Source organism: Pogona vitticeps, chromosome 5 (genome assembly GCF_051106095.1).
Source record: "Pogona vitticeps strain Pit_001003342236 chromosome 5, PviZW2.1, whole genome shotgun sequence".
NCBI classification, from domain to species: domain Eukaryota; kingdom Metazoa; phylum Chordata; class Lepidosauria; order Squamata; family Agamidae; genus Pogona; species Pogona vitticeps.
The window spans coordinates 115,361,947-115,375,192 of NC_135787.1; the positions used below are offsets into that span (position 1 = coordinate 115,361,947).

Below are 13,246 nucleotides of genomic sequence, written 5' to 3' on the forward strand. Positions count from 1 at the left end.
CCAATGGCTTCCCCATATGTGCCAACTCCCTATGGGGTTGAGGCTGGTGTCACTCTTGTTTCTTTGCCTCTTATTTAGGAACATTCAGTCTCACTATCTCCCCTGTCCAAGGATCCTCCTTGGGGATCCATTCGCACCCTTCTGGCAACTCAGGTGGAGGAGTACTTTCCTCTTCCCCTAATATCTCCTCCTCCTCCTTTGGTGGTATCTGAAGTCCCTCTTCCTCCAGGGGAAGGTCTATCTTCTCCCCTCTGATCTCTCTGTCTTCACCCTTCTCTTCAGCTGCCTCCTCACTAGTCTCTTCTCCTTCTCTCTTTCCTTACATTTTCTTCTTCTCCTTTTATCTCTATCTTCTCCTCCATCTCCTCCTCTGATTCCCATTCTTTTCCCAATCTTTGTATTGATCCTAGGCTGTCAGGCCTTGGGGGGTGAACCTCCTTATGCTGTTCCTGTGTCTATCTCAATGGGGAAGTTAGAAGTTTCATACCCCTCTGTTTCTACGGGGAGAAGGACAGCACACTGAATGGGTGCTTCACTTTTCTATCCTCTTTCTCACACTGATATAGCATTAAAATCGTTCTGTTCAGGAAGACTTTTGGCATTTCATGGGCTTCATTAGCTTGTTTGACCATATCAGACTTTTTATATAAATGTTCTGATACAGTGAACTACTCCCATCAACCTCTACTGTGCCTTCGTTGCTCTTGTTCTCAGTTATTCTTGTTATCTTTATTGTAGGATTCTGGAGAGAGGCACATATGCTGTGTTAATTTATAGCAGCAAAATCAGCAAAAATGTCTTGGGCCGAGTTTTATTTGGCACAAATGCTTGTGGACTGCAGCCCTACTCATCAGATACATCTGACAATGTAGTATCCAGTCCATGGAAGCTTGCACCAAAAACACATTCTGACAGGACAGGATGGTTGCTTTGGGCAAATCCTAGAATATGTGGCTGATTGTGAGTTTGCTTGAAAGCCATCTAGAAGCTTTGGTCCAGAACATAAACTACTAGGATGTTTCACAGTGCTTTTTCTATTGAAGCACCCAGGCTCCAGAATTCCCTCTTCCCCGTAAAGGTCTATATAGCTAACTTGCTTCTTAGGAGCAGCTAAAATGATGGTTTTAAAGAATAGCTTGAGGCACCAATTAATGCCATTTGTTCCTTTAAAAAAGAAATCTGTTTTGATTGTTTTTAATTCTCTCATATGATAATTTCACATTGTTAATACTTTTATGTTGATGGTTTTACATATTACTTTTTAAGCCATCTTGAGACTTTTCTAACAGAGAGCCAGACAGAAATGTATCAATAATATAAGAATATACATTAATAAAATGCAACATTAACCTCTCTGCTATGGCACTTCCTTCATTCTCCTTGTTCATCTCATGCATTTTTGTAAGGGCAAAGAATTCCCTTTCTTTGCTCTCCAACAAAGCTTTCTTCCCATCTAGCTCCTTCATCACATTTTCCTTCTCTTCATTTATTTCATCATTTTTGGCCAGTACTTTTTTGAGGGTCTCCTGTACTTCTTGTGCTTCTTCCTGCTCCACCAGTTTCTTTTTCTCTACCTCTCTGTGGATAACGAAGATTCTAAAATTAATAAAAATTGACTTCTTTGTTCATTTATCATACCCCCCTTGCACTCTAAAATGGAGATTGTGAAAATTTATATAAGACTTAGACCAAAAAATCATGTTTGGAAAATATGATACCACAAAAAAAAAAGGGAAGGATGCCCCACACTGCATTTTCCACCCCACAAGGTTATGCTAGGAACCTGCACAGCCCTCCGTGCCCCTACTGGGCAGTAACTCATCTGGGGCCCCTATGAGCAGGATAGAGTGGGGAAGATTCTAGAAGAAGAGTCCAGTAAACCTAGATTTTTTTTAACTTTGATGCTGGCCAAAAAAATAACTCTTGCAGAGCTCATCAGAATACTAGCCCTTATGGCAGAGGTTAGGCATAGATGGCCTTCAAACCTTCCTGGATCACAACTCCTGATCATCCCTTGCCAGACCAGGGCCAAGGGGAACTACAGTCCAAAATATCCAGAGAGCAGTACACTGCCCTTGCCTGATTCCTGCCTTCTAATAAAAGCCTGGCATCATTATAGGAGTGACTCCTATAATGCCAAGTGACTCCTATAAAGCCAAGTGAAAGAAAAATAAAAAGCAACTCCAATTAGGTTTCTGAAGTGTCAGGATTTCGAAGTGTTTTCTGTAGCTTTGAAATATATGGCTTGAAACTGTACATCATTTGATTGAACAATTAGAAATGTAGTAAGAGCTCTTGATAAGGCAAGCCAACCTTTCATAGAAGATAAGAATTCCTTTATATAGAAAGCCTGGCAGTTATCAACAGGGTCCTGTGAGAATCAACCCCAATAATAGATTATTTTTGATGGGATAGAATATATCTACCTGCTTCATTACCACAAAAACATCAGCTTCTGTGCTCAGCCTGTGCTACGTGTCTGATATGGGGTCCCTATCTCCTGGCTTTTTCCACTAGACAAAGCAGTACCACTGCTAAGGAAGAGAGCCTAACCACACATAACCACAATATTGTAGATCTGTATATTGTGATAGCAGTGCTAGGAAGTCACAGACAGATGAGTGCGTACACTTGGGGAATCATATGTAAATAATAACTGGCTTGAATCCACGTATTACATACATTCAAGGAGATGAGAGCTGGCTTAAGAGAAGTGTGTATTGGGTTACTAGAAATAAGCATCATATACATTAAAAAACATACTGCATTCTGCGGTGTATTTTCTCCATATCTTTTCCAAGCTGAATAGGAATTGATTGGACACGGACTAACTCATCCTAGGGATATAAACATCATTGTTAATTTCCAGAATAGGCATCATGAAATGCTAGGCAACTATTATTTAAATTCAGTAATTATTATTGAGGAAAGGGACGGAACAAAGAGTGTACTGTAAAAATGTGTATTATAAATGTTTATACGAACTTTTCTTGTAATTTGTTCTGGCATTCTCTCTATGGGTGTATACTGTATATATACTGTAAAGTATTTTCTGACTCATGGCAATCCTAATAAAATTTTATCTATATATGGTATATTTATGGAGTGGTTTTACCATTGCCATCCCACTGTGAGTTTCCATGGCCAAGTGGGGATTTCAAGTTCTGTCTACTACAACACACTTGTCTCTCCATACCCTAAAAATCTAACCAACAAATAATTCTAATAGAAATAACAGATATATACAGGCACAACATTAGATAGAATTCTGTAATAAGTGCTGCTTTACTCTAATTTCTTCTTGCTTCCGAAGAAGTTCATTAATTTCCTTCTGTTCCTTTGTGAGATGTTTTTGTCTTGATGACATAGCCTCTTTCAGTGCTCTGATTTCTTGCCTTCTTTGTCCGATTTCTTTACGGAGCACTTCACAACTTTCTCTTAGGGCCTTCATTCTCTTATCTGAATCCTTTGGGAGGAAAAAAAAGGGAATTCTATTCTGACTCAAAAGTAGAAAAACTTGGGGAGAAAGAGCTTAACTCAGGAAATGCAACGGTCAAAAAGTTGGCTACTGCTACTATTGTAAGTATCATATCTTCCGAAACTAGAGATCTGGAACTCTACAAAAAAATACTTTAAGCAATATGATCTTGAAGACAGATAAAAGACATCTGCTCCTGAAGCTAAAATTTTAATGTACAGTGGTGCCTCGCTTAACGAGCACCTCGCTGAGCGATGAAATCGCTTAACGAGGGGCTCTGGGCCATCGCTGGAGCATTCGCTCAGCGATGGCCCCTATGGCGTTTTTTCGCTTTGCGATATTTGCTAAGCGATTCGCTTAGCGAATATCGCATAACGAAGCAGGGGAGAACAGCTGATCGGCAGTTCCAAAATGGCCGCCGGAAGGTCCGCGCCGCATTTTCGCGTCCTGCCCTCGCTTACCGAGGGCATGAAAATGGCGGCGCTATGGAGGAACATCGCTTAACGGTGAGTTTTAAAGCCATAGGAACGCATTGAACAAAGTTCAATGCGTTTCTATGGCTTTTTAAATTCCGTTTAGCTATGTTTGTATGCGAGGCACCACTGTACTTTTAAAATGTATTTTGTCTGTATCATCTTATTATTTCATTTTCTAGACCACTGACTCCAAACTAGGTCTCACAATTAATACTGACATCCTACTTACAGAGGCTTTGGGGATTCTATGGTATTCCTTTTCAACGAGTTTCTTCTCTTCTAGTAAACTAAAGAGAAATAATCAGTTTAAAAGAAAATTCAGCTCATATTGTCAATGAGGTGATTCAGCAGCAAACATTTGCAGGCATATCACCTTCAAGTACTTAAAGATTTAAGTACTTATTAAGAAAATAAAAAAAGCCTGAAATGAAAGGCTTTATTTGTTTTATTAGCATAAATTTTTATAATAAAGTCAAAAGTCCACATTCATACTTATCTATAGTTCCCATCATTACCTGGGAGTACAATCAATAAAACAAGCTGAAACAATTTGAAACATATTAAAAATGTTGACATTTCGTACAAAACAGGGAGTTGATAGACACATATAGAACAAACAAACAAGCTAACAAAAAAGCCAGGTTTTAAATGTGGTACTGAAACAGAATACAGGACGGAATACAAGACAGTGCTACGCCAAATCAGTGGCAGCCCTATGCAAACAGAAGTAGGATTAATTCTCAAAATCTGCAGTTACCAAAGTTAGCCTCCTTCACAGCAGTACATCTGAATGTAACTTTTTATATTTTTCTATATATTATCAAGGTCACCTTCCTTTTTTTAAAGTGCTAGTCCTCAACAATATGGACAAAGATGCACACTCTTCCAAAGATGTTCCATGTACATACCCCTCTTCCACAAACATTCCATACATCGTAAGGATGGGGATTTTGCTACTTCATTTATGAAGCCTTTAATGCTAATTATCAACTGTTCTATCCCTACTAAGCTTTTCAGTGTTAGAGTTGAATCTTCAAATTTTAGTACATTTTCTGCAGGTGTGTTTATAACACACAAACGAAACTAAAAGAGTACACTAACAGACAACAAACACATTCCAGTTTTACAGTACTGTAAGCATCAGAAAGTGGATGTTGCTGACATCACCAACCTAATGGTGTTTCTAGATAAGTTTTTATATCTGTGTACACGTGTGCATGTGCATGCGCACATGTGTGCAGTTGTCTTGCCTCATGCAGGGAACATTACAAGGGCCCAATGACCATTGTCTTCTATTTGCAGCCCCCATTTTTTTCCAATTCCTTCATGCAAATATTTTTTTAAAACTCTGTTAAGGAAAAAAAGGTAATAACTGCAGAATACCTTTTGCTAGGCAGCTAAAGGTTTAAAGGCTTTCCTTTGTGTCCCAGTATTTGGAACAAAATATCATTTGCAGACCCAAGGGGGGGGGGCGTCTTTCTTTGCTGTAATAGCCTGGATGGGAATGTCCTCCCCTTGGAGGCCTAACTGGCATTGTCATTGCCTTTATTTCCACATCAAAGTTTGTTGGTTCTATATGCATCTATCAGCTTGCTGTTTTGTTTGAATTGTCAACATGTTTTTAATATGTTCCAAATTGTTAAAATTTTAGATTGCTTGACCATACTCTGCTCTGAGGTTTGCTGATATACTGAGAAATACTTTAATTAATTAATTAATAGGCTACAGTGACTTCATCTACAGAAGGACAACACCTCATTCATCAATCAGGTGGATCCCTCTCTGTTTCTTTTTCTATCTTTCTTTGCAGCTTCACTGACCGATAGATGTCAGACTTCTGGCAATCTGGAATAATCCTCTGGTTTGACATATAAATAATGACTCATAATATCTACCTGTTCAACTTGTACTGAATTTCAAACTCTCTCTCTTGAATAGCTCTGTATTCATTCTGGTATCTCAGGTACTGCTGTCTCAGTTTGGACACCTCTGAAGTGGCATCCTCTGGAAACTGTTCAGCTTTTTCTATTTCCTGCTGCTGCTGTTCTAGTTCAACAGTGAAACGTTTGGCATCCTGTAACAGCTGAATCTCTGATTCCTGCAAACTTGAATAAAAGAAATCACATTGGTAACTCCATCCTAAACACTCACTCACTCACTCACACTCACACACACACACACACACACACACACACACACACACACACACACACACACACACACACACAGAGACACACACACACACACACACACAGAGAGAGAGAGAGAGAGAGAGAGAGCTTACAACAATGAAAAACTATATTTAAAGTTGAAAACAATGAGTATACAACAGTAGTTGACATCATTAAAAGACAACACGGAGGCATCTTACATCAGTTAACAGGCAATATAAAGGCAAGGATTAATAAATAAACCAAAATTTAAAAATATCATTCTGACAAACGGGAAACACAAAAATGGAAAACACAAGGAGCACTAACAATCCAGACAAAGCAGTAATGCATAAATATATGATCACAGGATAATTTTGTATGTTCATCTTACTGTCATTTCATAGACTGGAATCTTAAGACAAAAATTAGTGGGTTTTTTTGTGGTGAGGTGTGTTTTTCTGGGTGGATTTTTTTTTAAAAAATGGAATATATAAACACTCTCTTTGTAAATACGCAGGTCAAAGGTGGTTTCACCGATAATAATGAATGTGTGTGTGTGTGTGTGTGTGTGTGTGTGTGTGTGTGTATATGTATATGTATATGTATATGTATATGTATATGTATATGTATATGTATGTAGGTATGTATGTATATGCATCTCTCACACACACATACACACACTGCTTTTTAAAATAACTTATGTAAACAAGTAATACATGATGCTTATAGTGGCTTAAAATCCTACCTTATTAAAGTGTCATGTAGGAGGGTATACTTTGCTTTCAGTTCAGCTACTCTGGTTCCAGGGATATTTCCCGCATAAAACAACTACAAAATGACGAAAAAGATCATTAGTAGTCACTTAAATATTTATGCTTTGTAAGAATTTTCACTGTCCTTAGGCAATATTCCCACAAAGTACCTGTTTAGGATTATTTATTTCACTATTTGTGATATCAAGGTAAATATTAAGGTACAGTGGTGCCTCGCTTAACGAGTGCACCGTTTAATGAAAAATCCGTATAGAGATCCCTTTTTGGGGATCGCTATACGGATCAGCCCCAATCGCTGGCCCGAAATACCCCCCCACAGCGTTTTCGCGACCTCCGTAAGCAAGGGGAGGGCGCGAAAACGCTGATAGGGGCCATTTCGGGTCATCCGGCGGCCATTTTGGAGCTGCCGATCAGCTGATCGGCGGCTCCAAAATGGCCGCTGGACGCGAAAACATCACTGGAGGGGTAAGTTTGCACACTTATTGGAACGCATTAAACTAAGTTTAATGCGTTCCAATAGGTTTTACTTACCCGCACAGCGATGTTTTCGTATAGCGAAGGTTAATCCGGAACGGATTAACCTCGCTATACAGGGTACCACTGTACATTCTCAATAATTTCAAAGCTGAGTTCTGCTAACAAAATACTAGGTAATATTTTAATATTTTCTCAAAAGAACCCAATTACAATTTAGACCATTCTAAAATTTAAATCCCAACACTTAACATCTATGGCAATCCCAATGGGTTTGTACAAACTCATGAGATAACGGATAGAACTGGACACCAAGTTATCTTTGTGGTACTGGAATAAACATTGACAACTGTGTTCTAAAAAAGTATGAAGTTTCACTCTCAACTTGTGCCATCAGAGTATTTGCATAAAATGGTAAAGTTGTCTTAGGTTGCAGTCCCAAACACTTATATGGAAGTGAGTCTGCTTTTGCCAAGCACAGAGTGGGTTAACTTTTGAGCAAACACGTGTAGGATTGCGCTCCAAACACGTTAAAAAGCATTTTGTATTTCATTAAACAAGAATCCTAATACATAACCAGCAATATGGAGCTGAATTTATACTTTGCATTCTGAGGATTTTTATTTTTAAAATCATGGTATTTAACATATATCACCATCACCTATTAATGTATATCAATCTGCAATTAAAGGCTTTTTCAGAAAACACAGCATTCCATGGCAAGTTGTAGATTTGCCACTGAACTCACTTACTACAGGAATCCTGCAAATGGTATAACCATAGGCTACTCCTGACTGGGTTTGGGATGAGGTTCCCCCTCAACAAATTCAGGAAGCTTGTTGCTAATTAGGGTCAAATTACATGTGACATATAAAAGCCATGGCTGATTACTCTACCTTCTTTAAAAAAATGTTTGACATAGAGGGGATTCAAAGTAAGGCTGTGTGACATACAAAAAAGGGTTAAACATTCCCCCTTCCTATTCAATGCCCATCAACACCCTGGAGATGTTATCTGTCCAAAACAGGGAAATATACAATCATGTAGTATGTGCTGAAAAAGCAACAACAAATGAAAGCTAAGAGTGAGAGACATTTTGCAATTAGGAACTGGTACAAGGAGAAGTTATGCTCCTGCTTCCATGCCCAAGTTCTGAGTGAAGACCCACCCACATGCACAATACTTTTAGCAAAAGAAAAAGATGGTAGGAGATATAGTCACAGATCTCTTATATTATGTTGTCTGGTCATTCAAGTGTGGTGGTGTGGGTAGAGTGATGGACTACGATCTTGGAGAACTGGGTTCGAATCTCCACTTTGCCATGGAAACTCAATGGGAAGGGGGTGGAACTGGTAAATCCACTCCTTAAATATCTCAGTTACCTTGAAAGCCCTTTTAGGGTTCCTATAAATTGGTTTTCACTTGACAAGACAGAACACAATAAACAGGTAAATAAACAGTGAGGGTGATTCACATATTTGGGAACCCTTTTGACATTAAAAGAGCTGAGAGACATGAAAAGGAATGCCTTAACATTTTCAATGAAAATTTGCAAAGCTACCAGCTAAACGCCCTTCATGGAGTGCTGCCTTGTCATGGCAAAGGGGCTTGAGTAATTCAGAGAAGATATGGGCTGTGCCGTGCAGGGACACCCAAGACGGACAGGTCATAGTGGAGAGTTTTGACTAAAAGCAATCCACCTAGAGCAGGAACTGGCAAGCCACTCCAGTATCTTTGCCAAGAAAACTCCATGGACAGAAACAAAAGGCTAAAAGATATGATGCTGGAAGATGAGCCCCTCAGGTCGGAAGGCATCCAACATGCTACTGAAGAAGAGCAGAGGACAAGTAGTTCCAGACCAATGAAGTGGTTGGGCCAAAGCTGAAAGGACGCTCAGCTGCAGACATGCCTGGAAGTGAAAGGAAAGTCTAATGCTACAAAGAAAAATACTGCATAGGAAGCTGGAATGTAAGATCTATGAACCTTGGTAAGATGGATGTGGTCAAACAGGAGATGGCAAGAATAAACATTGACATCCTGGGCGTCAGTGAACTAAAATGGATGGGAATGGGCAAATTCAATTCAGATGATTACCATATCTACTATTATGGGCAAGAATCCCGTAGAAGAAATGAAGTAGCACTCATAGTCAACAAAAGAGTGGGAAAAGCTGTACTGGGATATAATCTTAAAAATGATAGAATAATTTCAATACAAATCCAAGGCAGACCTTTCAACATCACAGTAATCCAGGTTTATGCACCAAACACCAATGCTGAGGAGGTGGAAATTGACCAATTCTATGAAAACTTACAACACCTTCTAGAACTGACACCAAAGAAAGATGTTCTTCTCATTATAGGGGACTGGAATGCTAAAGTAGGGAGTCAAGAGATAAAAGGAAAACTGGAAAGTTTGGCCTTAGAGTTTGTAGCGTTCACCCTTTGTTAGGAATAAGTCATGTATTATTCATGTTCTATGCAAATGTGGTGGAGAGGCGGAGATAAGAGAGAGGTTAAAAGGCAGAGCCTGAGAGGGGGAGAGTCAGTCAAGAGTCAGAGAGAGAAGGAAGAGATATTAATAGAGCTAAGCTGGTTAAGATAAATAGATAGAGAAGGTGGTAATTAATTATCTGGCAAGAAGAAAGTATGTATAGAGAGACCTGTGAATGATTTGCTTGTGTACAATGAACATCTGAAGAACATCTGTGATTATTATTAACTTTGCTACACTTCAATAAGTAAGTTCTGTTTGCATTTACCAGACGAGTGTTTGGACAAATGTCTTTTATCGTGTGGATAGAGGTAATCCACTGGTGGCAGTGAGGGAAACAAAGACTGGAACCTTTGTGAGGGCACAAAAAGTAGGTGCTTCATAGAGGTGAACATCATAGAGTTCAAAACGAAGCAGGGCAAAGGCTAATCAAGTTTTGTTAAGAGAACAAGATGGTCATCAAAAATACTCTTTTCCAACAACACAAGAGGTGACTCTACACATGGACATCACCAGATGGGCAATACCAAAATCAGATTGATTATGTTCTGTGCTGCCAAAGATGGAGAAGCTCTACACAGTCAGTAAAAACAAGACCTGGAGCTGATTGTAGCTCTGATCATCAGTTTCTTATAGCAAAATTCAAGCTTAAATTGAAGAAAGTAGGAAAAACGACTAAGCTAGTCAGGTACAATCCAAACCAAATCCTTTATGAATACACAGTGGAAGTGAAGAACAGATTTAAAGATCTCGATTTGATGGACAGAGTGTTTGAAGAACTATGGATGGAGGCTCTTAACACTGTGCAGGAGGCAGCAACAAAAACCATTCCAAAGAAAAGGAAATGCAAGAAAGCAAAGTGGCTGTCCAAGGAGGCCCTCACAAATAGCAGAGAAGGGAAACTTCCAGGTCAAACTTTCCTGTTGATCCTTTTATCTCTTGACTCCCTACTTTAGCATTCCAATCCCCTAGAATGAGAAGAACATCTTTCTTTGGTGTCAGTTCTAGAAGGTGTTGTAATTTCAGCTTCTTCAGCATCGGTGGTTGGTGCATAAACGTGGATTACTGTGATGTTGAAAGGTCTGCCTTGGATTTGTGTTGAAATCATTCTATAATTTTTGTGATTGTATTCCAGTACAGCTTTTCCCACTCTTTTGTTGACTATGAGGGATACTTGAGAGTCACCTGGACTGCAAGGAGAACAAATCTATCCATTTTGAAAGAAATCAAGCCTGAGTGCTCACTGGAAGGACAGATCATGAAGCTGAGGCTCCAGTACTTTGGCCATCTCATGAGAGGAGAAGATTCCCCGGAAAAGACCCTGATGTTGGGAAAGTGTGAAGGCAAGAGGAGAAGCGGACAACCGAGGACAAGATGGTTGGAGAGTGTCATCGAAGCTACCAACATGAATTTGACCAAACTACAGGAGGCAGTGGAAGACTGGAGGGCCTGGCGTGCTCTGGTTCATGGGGTCACGAAGCGTTGGACACGAATTGTTTATATGTTGTTTTCATGCTTTTACTGTAAGCCGCCCAGAGTAGACATAGTCTAGATGAGCGGGATAAAAAATCTAATAAATAAAATAAAATAAAATAAAATAAAATAAAATAAAATAAAATAAAATAAAATAAAATAAAATAAAATGGTGGTGGACAGTTGTAGTGCACTTAGGCATAGTGTCAGGTCCAATAGACCTTGCTGAGGTACAGAAACGTTGACAAATACCCAAAGATGATTGATAAAAAATAATCACAAGAAAATTGAAAGTGGCAATCAGATGAGATATTAAATATAGATTAGTGAGGGCTAAAATTAATTTAATTCTACAACTTCTCAAACAAATATTTACTTAATTTTTATAATGGATAAAGCAGACTTCTTCCACAATGTATCTCATAATGTAAAATCATAATGTAAAATCATGCACTATGTAAAAGTTGTTATATATATATTTATTGTACTATTTTATGTTGTTAGCCGCCTAGAGTGGTCCTAATCTGACCAGATAAGCGGGATATAAATAAAATAAATAAATAAATAAATAAATAAATAAATAAATGTATAAATAAATGTATAAATGTATAAATAAATAAATAAATAAATAAATAAATAAATAAATAAATAAATAAATAAATAAATAAATAAATAAATAAATAAATAAGGATGAGCATGTTTCAAAAGAGAAATGCAATATAAACACCATGAAACTAATTAAAAGGCAAAACTCCTTAATCAGAAATACAACCAACAAACCACCCAAGGAAATACAAAATCCAGAATGTTAAATTAAATTAAAAGAGAGGACAAATCGTATGTAAATTATAATTTAAAATACTTTAGCAACAGTTAACATTTGAATGTGATGTAAAAAAAGGAAAAAAAGGTTGGTACCAAACATACCAATCTTGAGGGTATATTCCAAAATCAAGACAACACAATGACATTATGGGTACCATTTTGATTTTTATACAGATCTGGAGGCATTATGTATGTGGCCTTTGGTCAGGAATCTATGGCTCTGCAACACACAAGTTTTTGCATTACAACATTTCACCTCAGGCACATGTTGCCAGCACAAGAGAAGGACCCAATGCCTATTATATGTGTCATTTTCTGGAATGCATGCCATTTGCTCAGGGCATTGTGAGTTCATTGTGAATCTGACTCATAATGTTTTCCTCTTAAGAACACTGGACCAAAGTGTGCTTTCCTTTGAAAGAGGTTTCGTTCTGCAGTCTGCACTCAAATGTAGTAGAAGTTGGATTGTTTGTTATCCTTTCTGTTGTGTTACCTGTGAGGGAAATGGACTGCACTGTTTCAAGCAAATTCTGGAGCTGGAATTATGTGGCAGTATTGTAAGGTTCTTAGGAGAATGTAATATAGTAACAAAAAGTTAACAAATATTAACATGTTCCTTTGATTAGTTTCATGATTTTCTTCACAAATGCACCCAAACCGTTGTGTAGAAACAGATTATGTAAATATCTCGTCATTAGAAAGGGAGATTTTAACAGGTCAGATTCATTTCCATATACTAACATCTCATCATATGGCAAACTACTTTGCTTTTGTTTAGAGACTGGTCATCAGCCATTTTATGTGATTCTTCAGTCACAAAAGTATATGGCATCACATCTCTGGGAGGGGGAATGATATCACTTGCTAGTTATGGAGGACAATGTCTCATCTTCTCTGACTCTCCCATTATGGCGAACAGGTAGGTGTGCTAGACTGGAGTGACACTGGTGTGACACAATAAGAACTGTAGTTCAGATACGGGCTTGAAAAGCACTGCCAAATACCATGTTTAGATGAACCGCCATTCTTTCAATGAGACTTTTGGGTTTACATAGTGAGCCCCACAGAGCCAGAGAACTCCTTGCCCCTAATTAGCCTAGC

At 38.4% G+C, this 13,246-nt stretch overlaps 1 protein-coding gene across 2 annotated transcripts in view; it reads right to left on the reverse strand.

Moving 5' to 3' along the window:
- CCDC146 (coiled-coil domain containing 146) overlaps positions 1-13,246 on the reverse strand; it is a 112,626-nt gene that overhangs the window by 37,779 nt on the left and 61,601 nt on the right. The window contains exons 3-8 of one of the 2 annotated variants that reach the window (XM_073000703.2): positions 6,853-6,935; positions 5,850-6,059; positions 4,184-4,241; positions 3,290-3,466; positions 2,764-2,837; positions 1,351-1,578 (exon numbers count right to left, since the gene is read on the reverse strand). In XM_073000703.2, coding sequence (XP_072856804.2) covers positions 1,351-1,578; positions 2,764-2,837; positions 3,290-3,466; positions 4,184-4,241; positions 5,850-6,059; positions 6,853-6,935 — 830 coding nt within the window. The remainder of the gene's footprint in view (positions 1-1,350; positions 1,579-2,763; positions 2,838-3,289; positions 3,467-4,183; positions 4,242-5,849; positions 6,060-6,852; positions 6,936-13,246) is intronic. The other variant, XM_078394329.1, reaches the window with a different exon arrangement.